Below are 15479 nucleotides of genomic sequence, written 5' to 3'. Positions count from 1 at the left end.
TGTGGGGCTGGCAGCTGGGACCTGAGGTGTGGGGCTGGCAGCTGGGGCTGGGGCCAGGAGCGGAGCTGGGTGGCACTCCCTCCCCACCCTCTGTAGGGGCTGGCCTGGGCCCCAGCCGTGCCCCCCACCTAACCGTTCCTCCCTTCCTCCCTAAGGGGGCATGCCCCACAGATTGAGGACCTCTATTTACAGTCTGAGGGTCTATCTGTATTGCAGTCAGAGCTGTGACTGCAGCATGTGTAGACATACCCAAGCCAACTCTGATCGCCTTCTGCCTGGAAGAAATAGGTTTTGAGATGGGGTTTAAGGAAGGCAAGTGCACTTGCCGGAAACAGGGAGACTCTTGGGGGCAGCATGTTAGAAGGAGTGGAAGGAAGAGAGGAAGAAGGAATAAAGCAAGAGTACTGAGAGGAGCACAGGGTGTGAGCAGGGGAAGGGAAGCAGAGATGGGGCTGTAGGGCTGACAGGTGAGAGAGGAATTCATGCTGAGCGTAGTCAGGGGAGGGATCTAAGGCAGAGGGTTTGCTGGCTCGAGCTGGATGAGGGCGACGACATTAGCAGGCATTTTGGCTGGACTGATAGGAGAAGCAGGAGGACAGTCTAGAGTGGCAATGCTTGAGGCAAAAGGCCATCAAGATGTGGTCCTAGCGAGGAAAGAGTTTGGGAAGGAAGTGCTGGGACTGCATTAAAGAGGGTCGAGCAGCAGGACACAGGGGAGACAGGATGTCAGGAGAGATGCCGAGGAAGAGGAGAGCCAGATTAAAGCCTGGGAGTTGGAAGGGACAGTGGAATTGTTAATGGGGATAGAAGTGAGGATGGTAGAGGGGGTGGGAGGGAGGGTAGACAAGAGAAGCAGCTCAGATGGGGCGAACGGGTGGCCGGGAGGAGGAGAGTTGTCACCAAGAGAGACGGATTAAAGGCAGACCCTCGCGGCACAGAGGGGTGAATGAGGAGCTGTGAAGTGGAGGCTAGCGGGGCGTGGTTCACGCCAGGGCAAAGTGGAACCGAGGGCGTAATCCTGCGAGGGGCAGAGCCTCCTCGACGCCAGCCGGCTGCGATGGGAGCTGAGCGCAGCTAGCATTGTACATGGTCCAGCCCCAGGGGATGGGGAAAGCAGAGCGGGAGGGAGCGACTGACGGAGCTGAAAGCAGCACACACCCAGGAGGAAATGGGGAAAGACGCATCCCTTCGACACAGTTGGGAAGGGCCAGGGCGGAGTCAGAGGAATGGGGAGGCTGGCAGCCGCTCATGCTGGGCAGTTCAAGCGCTGGGATATCTCAGGGTCTCTCTGCACTGCAGTAAACCGCCCGTGACAGCTGACCATTGGTGCCGTTTTTACGAGTTGCCGGGGGTGCTCGATCCCAGCTCCACCCCAGGCTCTGCCCCCCAAGTCCCCACCTTTGCCCCGTCCTGTTATGAACCCCTCCCCTGAGTACACCCCACCCTCACTCCTCCACTACCCCCCAGCGCCTCCTGCATGCTGCTGAATACTGATCACAGGGGGCGGGAGAGGCTGGGAGGGAGGGGGAGGAGCTGATCGGGGGGGGGGGGGGGGGCTGCCGGTGGGTGCTCAGGGGCTGTGGGGCCTATGTAGCTGACTCCGGCTCATGGGGCTCGGGCGGTGGGGCTATAACCTTGCAGTGTAGACATTTGGCCTTGGGCTGGAGCCTGATCTCTGGGACCCAACCCCCCAAAGCCCGGCCACAGGACCTCAGCACATTCACTGGGGAGATGCTGCGCATTATTCATGGCAGCTGCTAACATCAAATGGCCATTTTGCAAAAATGTATTTCCCAAATTCTTCGCTGACACGCTGAAATTCTGCTCACGCTTAAGGTCAAAGAATAAGAACATGAACGTTACTAAAGGTGCCCCGTGCCAAGGCATAGCCCAGCGCCCATTCCGTGGTAACCCACAGCTCTGGCATTTCTAAAGGGTGAGGAATATCACTGGGCCACATCTATGACAAGTTGACTATGAAGCTATAGTTATTAACAGTTATTAAATTGCATCACTGGACAGCGTCATTCAGCACAGGGCTGGGAATGCCGCACACTCTTATTGGATAGTCACGAGTCAAAAAATCTCCATTGTTTAAAATGAGCAAAAGTTGTCTCAGGGCAACCTGGGTGCAGAGGGCCAGACCAGGAGCACACACCTCTTAGCCCCACCTACAACCTCAACTAGGGTTTACGTGAGAATTAAGAGGTGCATAGGCCTTTTCACAAGTGTGAAATTACCCACTAACACGTGATCAGGCAAATGATGAAACAATGCTGTCAGTGCACATGATATACTGTCCTACAGTATACACTGGTTCTCCATTTGTAAGGTAACTTCTCTTCATGGGCCAGTATAGCTATGCCTGTATCTGTAATTTTCACTCTATGCGTCTGAAGAAGTGGGTTTTTTTTTACCCACGAAAGCTTATGCTCAAATAAATCTGTTAGTCTTAAAGGTGCCACCAAACTCCTCGTTTTTGTGGATCCAGACTAACACGGCTCCCCCTCTGACACTTGTCCTGCAGTACTGCGCACTATTTATGCCGCCCCATGTGGCAAGATTAAGAAATTCCATCTTTTCAATTGATATGTAGCTATCATGATGATAGATCGATAGATCGATAGAAGGTGGGTGAGAGAGACAAGATTTCAAGCTACACAGAGCTCTTCTTCATGTCTGGGAAAGGTAATCAGAGTGTCACCGCTAAATATGAGCTGAAACAGCTTGTTAAGCATAAGGAGTTAACACATGTTGCAAGAGACCATTCGAGATGAAGTGGACAATTATCACCTCTGTGGTCAGAGGACAAAGGAGGGTTGGGGGATCACATATTGTTGTAATGAGACATAAAACTAGCATCACTACTGAGCCCTTTTTTAAGGCCATGTTTATCTATGCGCAGTGCTGCAGCCCAGCCGTATGCTGATAGGAGAGAGCTCTCCTGTCGGCATAAAAAACCCACCTCCATGAGCGGCATAAGCTCCGTGGTGGGAGAAGCTCTCCTGGCGTCATAGCGCTGTGCACATGAACTCTTATGTCGGTGTAACTTAGGTCACTCAGGGGGGTGCAATATTCACACCCCGAGCGACCTACGTTTTGCTGACATAGGATGTAGCGTAGATAGATATAGCCTCAGGGTCTAGCAAAGTTATGAATTTAAGCTCTCAGGCTTGTCTTTTGAAGGCATTGTTCAGGGTTTCCTTTGAGGATGAGGACTGAAAGGTCGGATATGGAGGGATCGCTCTGTGAAAAGTGTTCACCATGAGTGACAGGGTGTTTTTATCTCTTATCATTATTCTGTGTGAGTTCATTCGAGAGCGCAGTGATTGTCTGGTTTCACCCTCCCAGTTGTTGTTGGCGCCTTTGATGCACTGGATGAGGTACACCACATGTGATAGGCATGTGTAGGACTCATGGTTCTTGAAAGGTGTCTTGTGGGAGGTGTTGATCGTCGTAGCAGTGGAGATATGGCTGCAGGTTTTGCAGCTGTTGTTCTGGCAGGGTCTGGTGCTGCTTTGAGTTGGTCTGTCCTGGCATGCAGGGAGCTTGCTTCTGATGATGAGCTTGGTGAGGTTGGGACATTTTTTGAAGGCCAGAAGAAGGGGTTCAGGAAAGATTTTGCTCAGGATGGGGTCCCCATCAAGTATGGGTTTTAATTGTTTGATGATACTTCAGATGGGTTCCAGTGTGGGGTGACAGGTGACAACTAGGGGTGTGCAGTTGATGGAGGTTTTTCTTCTTCTCTGTATTAAAACAGGTTCTCTTGGAATATTTGGGTGGCCCATTCCATGATGCGATCTACTTCTCTAGTAGAGAGTCCTTGTTTGGCAAAAGGTGGTTTTAAGTGTATTAAGACGTCTATCCCAGACTTTCTCCTCACAGCATATTCTGTGTATCTGAGTTCCTGGCTGTAGAGAACAGATTTCTTGGTGTGTTTGAGGTGGTGATGGTAGGTGTGGTGATAGTTCCTTGAATATAGTTGTCTGTAGGGTTTCATTGTTCAAGCTGACCATGGTGTCTAGGAAGTGGGTGCTGGTGTGGGAGTGTTCTAGAGTGAGTTTGATGGATGGGTGGTGGTTGTTGAAGTTGTGATGAAAATTTATGAGGAAGTTTAGGTCATCTGTCCTGAGGATGAATATATCATTGATGTATCTCAGGTATACCATTGGTTTAGTGCTGCATTTTTCCAAAAATTCTTCCTCAAGGTGAGCCATGAAGAAGATGACATATTGGGGAGCCATTCTTGTACCTATGGCTGTTCTCACGGTTTGGAAAAGGTGTTGTTGACTGTAAAGGTGTTATGGGTGAGGATGTAATGGATGAGTTTGCCAATGTGTTTTGGGTGGATTTCTGAGTGTTGTCCGTAATTCTGTAGATATTTAAGGCAGGCAGTGATGTGTCATGGTGCGGGAAGTTGGTGTATAGGGAGGTGACATCCATGATAGCAAAGATGCTATTCTGAGGGAGGTTGTTAATAGTGCAGAGTTTCTTGAGGAAATTGGCCTTTGTGTGGTGAGTCTGAGGACAGTTTCTATAAGTCCTGTTATTCCTTCAGTAAGAGTGCTGTGGTCAAGTATGATGGACCTGCCTGGGTTCCCTTGTTTGCATGTCTTAGGAAACATGTAGAAGGTCCCTGGGGTGGCTTCATGGGGGATGAGGTTATAGAGTTTCTCTTGGAGTTTAGGGAAGGATTTGATTATATTGTTAAATTTCTGTGTGAGTTGTGGTATGAGGGTCGTCTTTGAGTCCTTTGTAGTAGGTGGTGCCAGAGAATTGTCGGTTGGCCTCATTGATGTTCTCAGTGGTGGCAGATGACAGAGCAAGAAGCAATGGTCTCAAGTTGCAGTGGTGGAGGTCTAGGTTGGATATTAGGAAACACTATTTCACTAGGAGGGTGGTGAAGCACTGGAATGGGTTACCTAGGGAGATGGTGGAATCTCCTTCCTTAGAGGTTTTTAAGGCCTGGCTTGACAAAGCCCTGGCTGGGATGATTTAGTTGGTGTTGGTCCTGCTTTGAGCAGGGGGTTGGACTAGATGACCTCCTGAGGTCCCTTCCAACCCTGATAGTCTATGATTCTATGCAGTCATCATGGCTGAGGATGACAATGGCACCCCCTTTGTCTGCTGATTTGATCCCTAAATGGTGGTTGGATTTCAGGAACGAGATAGATAGATAGATAGATAGATAGATAGATAGATAGATAGATAGATAGATAGATATTTTAAAGAATCTTAAATCCCTACTTGCATTCTAAATTACCCTCAAAACTGTGCCCTTTGCCTGATCAGTACACATGAAAACAGCCTCTTTGCTGTTCTAATGAGCTATCTGCATAAATTTCTAAGGAAGGAAGTACCTTTTTCAGTGATGCAGCTATGTAAATTGTTCCTGGTGCAATCCAATGGTGCATGAACGTTATCCTTCCTGCTGGTTTCTCCTTGCTTCTTTTGAATACGTCTTCTGTACATTTCTCTGACTTTCCTTGGCCTCCAGACGTTTCCATAGTATTTGTTTGGAAAATTGGGTCATATCCAATTACTATTTGAACCAAAACGATCAGCTACTCTTCCCTCTGTTTCATTCACTCCATCCCCCACCCCACCTCTCCCCCTCCCTCTGCAAATCCACCAGAGACAGCCCTGGGAGTACCTATGCTTAATTTCAAAATGTAAAATGTCCAGGATATTATCTCTCTGTGTGTATATGTGTTCGTGTGTGTACGTGTGTGTGTGTATATATACACACATGTATGTGCAGGAGTACGTGTGTATAGATGTGCATGTGTGTACATATGTTTGTGAAAAGTCTGTGGGTTGTTTAGGCAGAGAACCCAAGAACCCCCCAACATGTGAAGCAAATGGAACAACGCTGCAAAAATGAGCATTCAAAAAAATGTCCCTTGCAGAAGTTAGAACATATTTTACCTGAAAAAATAGATAGCGAATGTAATTGTGCCCTGCAGAGTTATTGTGCCAAAGGGATCTTAGTTCTGCTTTAACAGCCGGCCTCAATGCAGCTGAACTACGGTGTCGGTACAGATGCCTCCACAGTCTGTGCAGAGCTCAGAGCCTTGCAGGCTGGGAGGAGCTTTATTTCTTTTTATGTTATTACCAGCTCTACTCAGCTTCCTTTGTAAATTAAGAGAGAAACATGCAGACCCCCTTCCCCCACCCCTTCAGTTATGGACAAGCAATAGGGCGCTTGTCTTCTGCAGCAATTAGAAACCAAGTGCCAGTTGCAGAGGGGGAATTCCATGCCCTGTACTCAGCAAATAATAAAGAAAATCTCAGGAACTGATGTTCTGGAGGTTAAATCCTTAATCTGCTCAGTGTCAAACTAGGGACAAATAAACAGCCTCCTGCTAAATTCCCTAAATCTAAGCACAGCTCCCTCTGCCCCTGCATTATGCGGCAGTAGCGGGAGTAATCCAGGCGTCACTGCCAGGGAGGCTGGGCTGGATGAAGCATTGGCATTTGCCATGTCAGACAGCCCTGCCTGGCCTCTGGAAGATGGTGCAGTGGGATTCACGGGGGGGAGGGGGAGAGAATGGAAAAATCCATTATTTACTCAGTTCTTGGTGTGAGTCAAGTGTGAACAACATGGAGCCCCAGAGCGTGTGACAGACTCAGCCGGCTTCCAAAAGCCAGGCTCTCTGTGTAGATTTCCACTGTGGGGAGGAAGGGGAGTTAAGCAAGAAAGTATACTGGTGTGTGTGTGAGCATGCGCACGTGTAAAAACTTTCTAACTCTAAGGGTAGGTAAGCTCTGGAATAAGCTTCCAAGAGAGGTTGTGGAATCCCCGTCATCGGGGGGTTTAAGAACAGGTGGGACAAACTCCTCTGGGATGGTCTCGGTTTACTTGGTTCTGACTCAGCACAGGGGGCTGGACTTGATGACCTCTCAAGGTCCCTTCCAGCCCGACATGCCTATGATTCTATGAGTGTTGCCAGTATGTGCATCAGCGAGTGTGACGGCGTGTGTTTGGCAGAGAGATGTTTTAAAGGATTGATGTGTGGGATTTAATTAAATGCTTTCTTAACGCTGAAGGTTTATAGTGCCAGGCAGACAGCTTAAAGCACTTCTGCTCTGCAGTGATGCCAAGTCCTGTGTGTTGAGAATTGTTTTGTTTAATGTGTTATTTATGAGGCTCAGATATTTGAAAAAACCCTGTAGCTTTAATACCGGGCACGGGAGCAGGGTGTGTTGAAATGTGCATGTGTGTGCGCATGTGAGTACCATGTGTGAGAGGGTCTAAATGCTCTTATATAAAAAGCTGCAATGCAGTCAGATAAAGCTTCATTGGAATTCAGGGAGGCAGCAGCCTGTGGGGGAGGGGAGATCATGTCACACAAAATGAGGCCACCCGGAGCCATGTATGAGCACTGGCGCTCCACTCGGACACGGAGAGCGGCTGTCCCTGCCTGGGTTCACACAATCTCTGACACAAGAACACCGGGCACAGATGGCTGGAGCACCATTAGAATCACCATATTTAAAAATCAAGCAAACACAGGGCCTCCCCCCAGCCCTGCAGTGATTCATTTCTCACCCAACAGGGTGCAAATACTTGACTTATATGTTATGTTTCCTTTGATTTAATGGCGACGAAGGTCACAGTCAGTGTTTGCATTTGAAAATAAAGTCAAAAGATGGGTCAAACTGTTATCCATGGATGTATCCAGAAGTATATTCATGCTGTTAACAAAAATCAAGGGCTCGGGCATTGTTCAGTTTACATATGAAATTCTCATAGTATCCTCTCCCATCTCGGCACCATTTCATTATCTGTGTGGCTCTACTCATATTTATTTGCCAAATGTATTCATGTTTTCATTGCTGAAGACCCAGATGGAAAATGTTTTGCATTTATTTCTCTTTAAGTAAAACTTTGCCTGAATATATCTCTGTATATAGCAAATCCATCCACAGCAAGAAAGAATATTAAGCCTCTCCATAGAAGATAGGAAAAAAATAGACAACTCTAGTTGGTGTTTTCGTTACCTACCTCTGAGGTTTTCCATAAAGGAGGGTAAAAAGCATCCGAATTATTCCGAATGTTAGAGATTTATCTATTGGTATGAACTGACTGAGCCTACAGCACATACACCACACACACACACATATTGTACACACACAGACATACAAACACACACTGTACACACAGGGAGACACGCAAACACCCACACCCATCCTGTACACACACAAAACATACACACACACACACACTGTACACACAGAGAGACATACAAACACCCACTCAAACTCTGTACACACACAAAGAAAACAAACATACAGACATACACTGTACACACAGAGACATACGAACAGACACACCGCACATACAAAGGCATACAAACATACATACAGTCCACACACAGCCCGACATACAAACACACACATACACTGTACACATACACACAAGCACACACTGCATGTCACTCACACAGACATCAACCCTTCCCAACATGCAGATATCACCCCCAGCCCCTCCTCCAGCCCCCCCATGCATTTGAGAGAATGCAAGGTCTGGTTGTCTGTGTTAATACATGATTTGCTCGGACTATGAGATGAACACTTGGTGCTCGGTGGCCTGTTCTTGCCCTGAACAGTGAATTAAAGCACTGGCAATGAGCTGGCTGGTTGGGGGAGAGGATGGGGGGCTGCAGGGGGAGATGGCTGGAGGGAGGTGGGCTGCAGGGGGAGATGGCTGGGGGGGAGCGGATGGGGCTGCAGAGGGAGATGGCTGGAGGGGAAGCGCATGGGGGCTGCAGTGGGAGATGACTGGAGGGAGGTGGGCTGCGGGGGGAGATGGCTGGAGGGGGGAGCGGACGGGGGGCTGCAGGAGGAGATGGTTGGAGGGGGGAGCGGATGGGAGCTGCAGAGGGAGATGGCTGGAGGGAGGTGGGCTGCGGGGGGAGATGGCTGGAGGGGGGAGCGGACAGTGGCTGCAGGGGAGATGACTGGAGAGGGGAGAGGATGGGGGCTGCAGGGGAGATGGCTGGAGGGAGGGGGGCTGCAGGGGGAGATGGCTGGAGGGGGAAGCAGACAGGGGCTGCAGGGGAGATGGCTGGAGGGGGGAGAGGATGGGGGCTTCAGGGGGAGATGGCTGGAGGGGGAAGCGGATGGGGGCTGCACTGGGAGATGGCTGGAGGGGGGAGCGGATGGGGGCTGCAGGGGGAGATGGCTGGAGGGGGGAGCGGATGGGGGGCTGCGGGGGAGATGGCTGGAGGGAGGTGGGCTGCAGGGGGAGATGGCTGGAGGGGGGAGCGGATGGGGGGCTGCAGGGGGAGATGGCTGAAGGGGGGAACGGATGGGGGCTGCAGGGGGAGATGGCTGGAGGGGGGAGCGGATGGGGGCTGCAGGGGTAGATGGCTGAAGGGGGGAACGGATGGGGACTGCAGGGGGAGATGGCTGGAGGGGGGAGCGGATGGGGGCTGCACTGGGAGATGGCTGGAGGGAGGTGGGCTGCAGGGGAGATGGCTGGAGGGGGGAGCGGATGGGGGCTGCAGGGGAGATGGCTGGAGGGAGGTGGGCTGCAGGAGGAGATGGCTGAAGGGGGGAGCGGATGGGGGGGCTGCAGGGGGAGATGGCTGGAGGGGGGAGCGGATGGGGGGCTGCAGGGGGAGATGGCTGAAGGGGGGAGCGGATGGGGGCTGCAGGGAGAGATGGCTGGAGGGGGGGATGGGGGGCTGCAGGGGGAGATGGCGAAGGGGGGAGATGGGGGCTGCAGGGGGAGATGGCTGGAGGGGGGGATGGGGGGCTGCAGGGGGAGATGGCTAAAGGGGGGGATGGGGGCTGCAGGGGGAGATGGCTAAAGGGGGGGATGGGGCTGCAGAGGGAGATGGCTGGAGGGGTGGATGGGGGGCTGCAGGGGGAGATGGCTGAAGGGGGGAGCGGATGGGGGCTTCAGGGGGAGATGGCTGAAGGGGGGAGCAGATGGGGGGCTGCAGGGGGAGATGGCTGGAGGGGGAGAGGATGGGGGGCTGCAGGGGGAGATGGCTGGAGGGGGAGCGGACGGGGGCTGCAGGGGGAGATGGCTGGAGGGGGAGCGGATGGGGGCTGCAGTGGGAGATGGCTGGAGGGGGAGAGGATGGGGAGCTGCGGGGGGAGATGGCTGGAGGGGGAGCGGATGGGGGCTGCAGGGGGAGATGGCTGGAGGGGGGAGCGGATGGGGGTCTGCAGGGGGAGATGGCTGGAGGGGGGAGCGGATGGGGGCTGCAGGGGGAGATGGCTGGAGGGGGGAGCGGATGGGGGCTGCAGGGGAGATGGCTGGAGGGGGGAGCGGATGGGGGGCTGCAGGGGGAGATGGCTGGAGGGGGAGAGGATGGGGGGCTGCAGGGGGAGATGGCTGGAGGGGGGAGCGGATGGGGGGCTGCAGGGGGAGATGGCTGGAGGGGGAGCGGATGGGGGGCTGCAGGGGGAGATGGCTGAGGGGGGAGTGGATGGGGGCTGCAGGGGGAGATGGCTGAGGGGGGAGCGGATGGGGGCTGCAGGGGGAGATGGCTGAAGGGGGAGCAGATGGGGGGCTGCAGGGGGAGATGGTTGGAGGGGGAGCGGATGGGGACTGCAGGGGAGATGGCTGGAGGGGGAGCGGATGGGGGCTGCAGGGGGAGATGGCTGGAGGGAGGCGGGCTGCAGGGGGAGATGGCTGAGGGGGGAGCAGATGGGGGGCTGCGGGGGGCGATGGCTGGAGGGGGGAGCGGATGTGGGCTGCAGGGGGAGATGGCTGGAGGGGGGAGCGGATGGGGGCTGCAGGGGAGATGGCTGGAGGGGGGAGCAGATGGGGGGCTGCGGGGGGAGATGGCTGGAGGGGGGAGCGGATGGGGGGCTGCGGGGGGAGATGGCTGGAGGGGGGAGCGGATGGGGGGCTGCGGGGGGAGATGGCTGGCGGGGGGAGCGGCCGGGGGTGCCCGAGGCGATGCGGCTGGCGGGGCTCCCTGCGGGCCGGCCCCGGTACCTGGCTGGAGATGAGGTCCTCGCAGACGGACAGGGCCATCTGGATGGCGTTGGGCTTGTGGGTGACCGAGGTGGCGTTCAGCTGGATCTTCCACGTGCCGTGGCGCTTGTTGGCCTGGCTCACCGCCTCGCGGAAGATCTGCTCGTGCTTCTTGGTGCTCAACACGGCGCCGATGTTGACGATCTTGGGCTCGCAGCCGGCGCGGGCGAAGGAGAAGGAGACGAGCGCGGCGAGCAGCAGCAGGCGCATGGTGCTCATGGGCCGGGGGCTCGGCTCAGCGCGGGGCTCGCCCCATCCGGCCGCCCGCCGAGCCCGCGGGCAGCGCGGCGCCAGCCCCGGCCGGAGCCGGCCCGGGCGCACGGCGCTCTCCGAGGTGCTGAAGTGCCGGCGCGCCCGGCTCCCGCTCCGGCTCTGCCCCGCGTCCCGACCCTCGGGCGGCTGCTGCGGGTGCCGGCGCTCCGGCCGCGGGGCGCAGCGGCGCGCTATGGGGCAGGGCGGCGGGGCGCGGACCCTCCTGCGCCGCCCGCCCCGGGGCAGGGGTCTGCGCTGCGCCCGCGCGCCACCAGCCGCCCGCCGCAGAGCGCTGCGCTGCGCTGCGCTGCCCACGGAGCCGAGCGGGTCCCGCCGCTGACGCGTCACAGCGCAGCGCGCTGCGGAGCCTCCGCTGCTGCCCGCCCCTCGCCGGCCCCGGACTGGGGAAGGGCGGCTGTGCCCGGCCCCCCTGCCCAGCCCGCCGGTCGCTGCCTGCCCGGGCCCCCGCGGCGGGACACTGCCCTGTCCGGGGAGCTGGCTGCCAGGAGCCGGTCAGACTGTCCCGGGCCCCTGCGGTGCTCCCAGACACCAGCCCACAGAACCGCTCCCCCGGCTCCGCTCCTCGGCCGCCTGCAAAGCCCGCGCCCGGCCCCAGCACGAGGAGCTGGTGGCCACTTCAGGATGGGAGTCCTCCTGATGAGGTCATTAGGATAGACAGGGAGCTGCTGTGTATGGAGATAGATAGATAGATAGATAGATAGATAGATAGATAGATAGATAGATAGATAGAGGGTGTGGGGGGATAGATAGATAGATAGAGGGGGTGTGGGGATAGATAGATAGATAGATAGATAGATAGATAGATAGATAGATAGATAGATAGAGGGTGTGGGGGGGATAGATAGATAGATAGCTAGTGTGTATGGGGAGGGATAGATAGCTAGAGTGTGTGGGGAGAGAGAGAGATAGAGGGTGTGTATGTGGAGAAATAGATAGATAGATAGATAGATAGATAGTGTGTGTGGGGATAGATAGATAGATAGATAGATAGATAGATAGATAGATAGATAACTAGTGGGTTTGGCAACAGATCGATCAATCAATAGATAGCGGATGTGTATGAAGATAGATTGATAGACAGCTGGTGTGTATAGGGAAAGAAAGAGGATAGTTAGCTGTTCTGTATGGGGATAGATGGATTGATGTATAGCTGGTGTGTATGGGATATAATGGATAGATAGCTCATGTGTATTGGGATAGACAGTGCAATCAATAGATAGGTGGTGTGTATGGGGAAACTTATATTGATCGATAAATAGATCCTTGCAACTCTTTCTGTCCTACAAGTGTTCGTTTTGGGAATTAAAGTGGGCCTTGGTGTGGAGGGGAAACCTTGGAAAGCAGTGTTTCTGGGGATTGGGATCTCCCCGGTACTTGTGTCTATTAGTGGGTTGGTCATCTAAGTTTTCTGGCTCTGAGTGCGTCTGGCAGAGGAGCTAAAGGAATACGATAATCACAGTGGATTAGCAATGGATGTGCTATGGCTTCCAGAAGGTGTGTGGACCTCCCTCCCCACACTACGTTAAACACTTTGACTGTTCCAGAGAACACAGGCCAGCAAGTAGACTTAGGAGACCAAGCTAAGAAAGTGCCTGTCCAGAGCATAGTGTGGGGCTTTGCAAATAAACAGGCCATCCCCATGGCGTGACTCGCAGAAACACAGCCAGGGGGCAGGTACTGGGAGGTGGTACCTGGACATTGGTTGGGTTGTTTTTAGGATTTTGCAGGCACAAAGTAGCAGCTTGAGGATTGGGGAGAGTTTCTGGAGGTGGAGTGAACTGGGGCTCATGTCTGGAGGTTATTCTGCCCGGGCCCAGCTTTGGAAACCCTCCCTGATCCGTAGCATGTCCTTCCCATGCCGCCTGTATCCTCCCTGCTGACTCCCAATGTGACTACTAGGCGAGGTACCAACATGTGGGAGCTGTGAGTACATGTGCATGGGGTGAGGGAGGGAGGGAACCAGCAGTGGTGGGGCTGGAGGGTTGCAGGAGCATAAGGGATGAGGAAAGGGGTCAGATCCTTTATGGTGAGGAGGGAGCACTGGTGCACTTGCTAAGAGCAGAGAGGAATGGGGAGATAAGGACATGTGAACTCAAGACTCCTAGGCAAGTTAAGAGTTAAACCCTCACACAGCCACAGCAGAAAGCAGAGTGATGTTGTCTTGTGGAAACTCATTTAATTCTGTATTCATCGGGGAATCCTTGGCTGCTTTTTTATGGCACATTTTGTGCTCTGAGTATTCCTATCCCCTTGGCAGGACACAGCTGCGCTAGGCTTCCTGTGGGCACAGGGGTCTGGATTCTCCAAGCAGCTGAAGGGTTCTTAGGTCTGCAATGCCTTTGAACAACCCATATTTTGGGCTCCCTTTAAAGAAGTGGGTGAATGGAGCCCCGAGAGAATGATTTTGTGAGGGCGTGTGGGGAGTAGACTCAGGGTCTAGGGCTGAAATTCACCCCAGTGCAGAGGGCCAACCCCAGGCCTACACCTCTTAGCCAGAGAGGCTTAAGGGAGGCTTAAGGCTTTGCATTGGCTCTCTCCATGGGGGAATGTTGCCCTCTGTGTATTAGCGAGCTGCTGCTGGGGGCTGACTGGAGTCATTGGCCATGGAGGCAGGGCTCCCCAGGTGCCATAGCATTTTGGGGTGAGCCTGTGAAACAATTCCCTTCCCCTAATGTTTGCCCAGAACCACTCTTAGGATTCCAGGGTTGGCCAGTTAGAGGATATCTTGGGGTGCCCTTAAACTCAGCTGACTTGTTTGGGCGGGGGAGGTGCTCTGGGCCACCACTAGCTTCCTGCCACAGGGGAAGTGGTGCTCCAGTAGTTTGTGTTGGGTTCATACTTCACCTGACAATGCTTCGGTGGTAGCAGTCTCAGCTTAGAGACCTGGGACTGAACGGGAATGGACCCCAGACTATCCTTTCACCCAAGAGCAGTCTCTCCAGGTCAGGGGCGAGGCAGATGGTCACAGCTTGTTCCATGGATACCCAGGACTTTGCTTTCCGGAGCTGTCCAGTTGGCACCTTTCAGCACCAAGAAATTAAAAGAAAAATGTGAATGCTGGAGAGTTCAGAGCCCTGCTCTTCTAAACGTATGGGACAGATGCCATCAGCATCCCCCCTTTATACAAGCCAAAGGAGAGGGAGCAGCGTGAGCACTGCAGAGAAAAAACACGAATAGGTATTTTTATATCGGTCGTTTCCAGAATATTGCCCCAGCCCACCACTGTGCTCATTCAGAACAAATGAGTAGGAGATTTTTTTTCCCCAATGCAAATTTTCCTGCTGACGTCTTAAAAGTGCACGTTGCTATGGAAACAGTTTTGTCAGCGTCCCATGTTCTCAAAATGTATGCGGTAGAAAAGGCTGAAGCAAAATGGCCTTTGTGTAAAGACGCAGGATCTGGAAGGTGGAGGAGAGCGCTGCTGCCAGGAGCCTTTCCAGGGACAGCCCACGCTGCGGCGGCTTTGGGATGCATTCAGCCACCAAAGAGTGCAAATGAAGCTGATTTCAGCTATGGTGCTCCCAGTAAGAAAACAAAAATGGGTCTGCTCTTCAAAGCATGGACATGAGGCACTTGTGACATCCTGAACACCTCTTCCCACGCTGCTAGACTCAGTGCAGATCAATCCCACTGTTCTGCAGTCCGGGGGAGGCAACGCATGCACGTAAGCAGCTGGAATTACATTTCTTTGGGAAGCAAAGACAATGGCCCTGGTATCGCTGTATATCCAGATTGCAGGCAGCTGATAGTATCCCTCTTTTCTACCTATGAGGGGCACTTGTTCTTCAGGACAAAGACCACATGTTGGTAGGGGGGCGTACAAGCCTTCCTCCTGATCGGAGTCCCAGAGCAATACAGCTCCCCCCTCTGCCAGTTCTACATTAAAATGTTAATTGGAATGAACAGAAACGTGCATATTTCAACAAAGGGCATGAAATGAAGGTCCTCTAAAGAACCAAACAGGGACACACTCATCCAGCACAGGCCAGCTAATGAGACTCAATGATTCCTCTCAGCAGCATTGTCCTGTGTCAGCCCCGAGAGCAGGGTAGAGTAACAAAAGTAAGAGCTGGCCAAGGCTGGGGGTATGTCAGGACAGTGAGGAAAAGGCAGATCTGGGAAACGTTATCCAGCTTGCCTGTGCTTTCCATGTAAAGCCTGTAGCCCCAGTGGCTTATGGAGTCACCTGCAATAAGAGGGGAGGGGG

At 53.6% G+C, this 15479-nt stretch overlaps 1 protein-coding gene across 25 annotated transcripts in view; it reads right to left on the bottom strand.

Moving 5' to 3' along the window:
* The window catches only part of GRIN1 (glutamate ionotropic receptor NMDA type subunit 1), a 72170-nt gene extending 60878 nt beyond the window's left edge, over nucleotides 1–11292 (bottom strand). For 14 of the 25 annotated variants that reach the window (XR_010593720.1, XR_010593719.1, XR_010593721.1 and 11 more), the window contains exon 1: nucleotides 10961–11289. Coding sequence is in view for 8 of the 25 variants with exons in the window: in XM_005282316.4 (XP_005282373.1) it covers nucleotides 10961–11218 (258 nt within the window). In the remaining 17 variants the exon portion in view is untranslated. Of the gene's footprint in view, nucleotides 1–5360; nucleotides 5481–10960 lie in introns of those variants that run through there. The other 11 variants (XR_010593715.1, XR_010593716.1, XR_254847.4 and 8 more) reach the window with 4 other exon arrangements.
* Between the last annotated feature and the right edge of the window lie 4187 nt (nucleotides 11293–15479).

This window comes from Chrysemys picta, chromosome 18 (genome assembly GCF_011386835.1).
Source record: "Chrysemys picta bellii isolate R12L10 chromosome 18, ASM1138683v2, whole genome shotgun sequence".
Taxonomy (NCBI): domain Eukaryota; kingdom Metazoa; phylum Chordata; order Testudines; family Emydidae; genus Chrysemys; species Chrysemys picta.
This window is presented reverse-complemented; position numbering and strand designations above follow the sequence as displayed.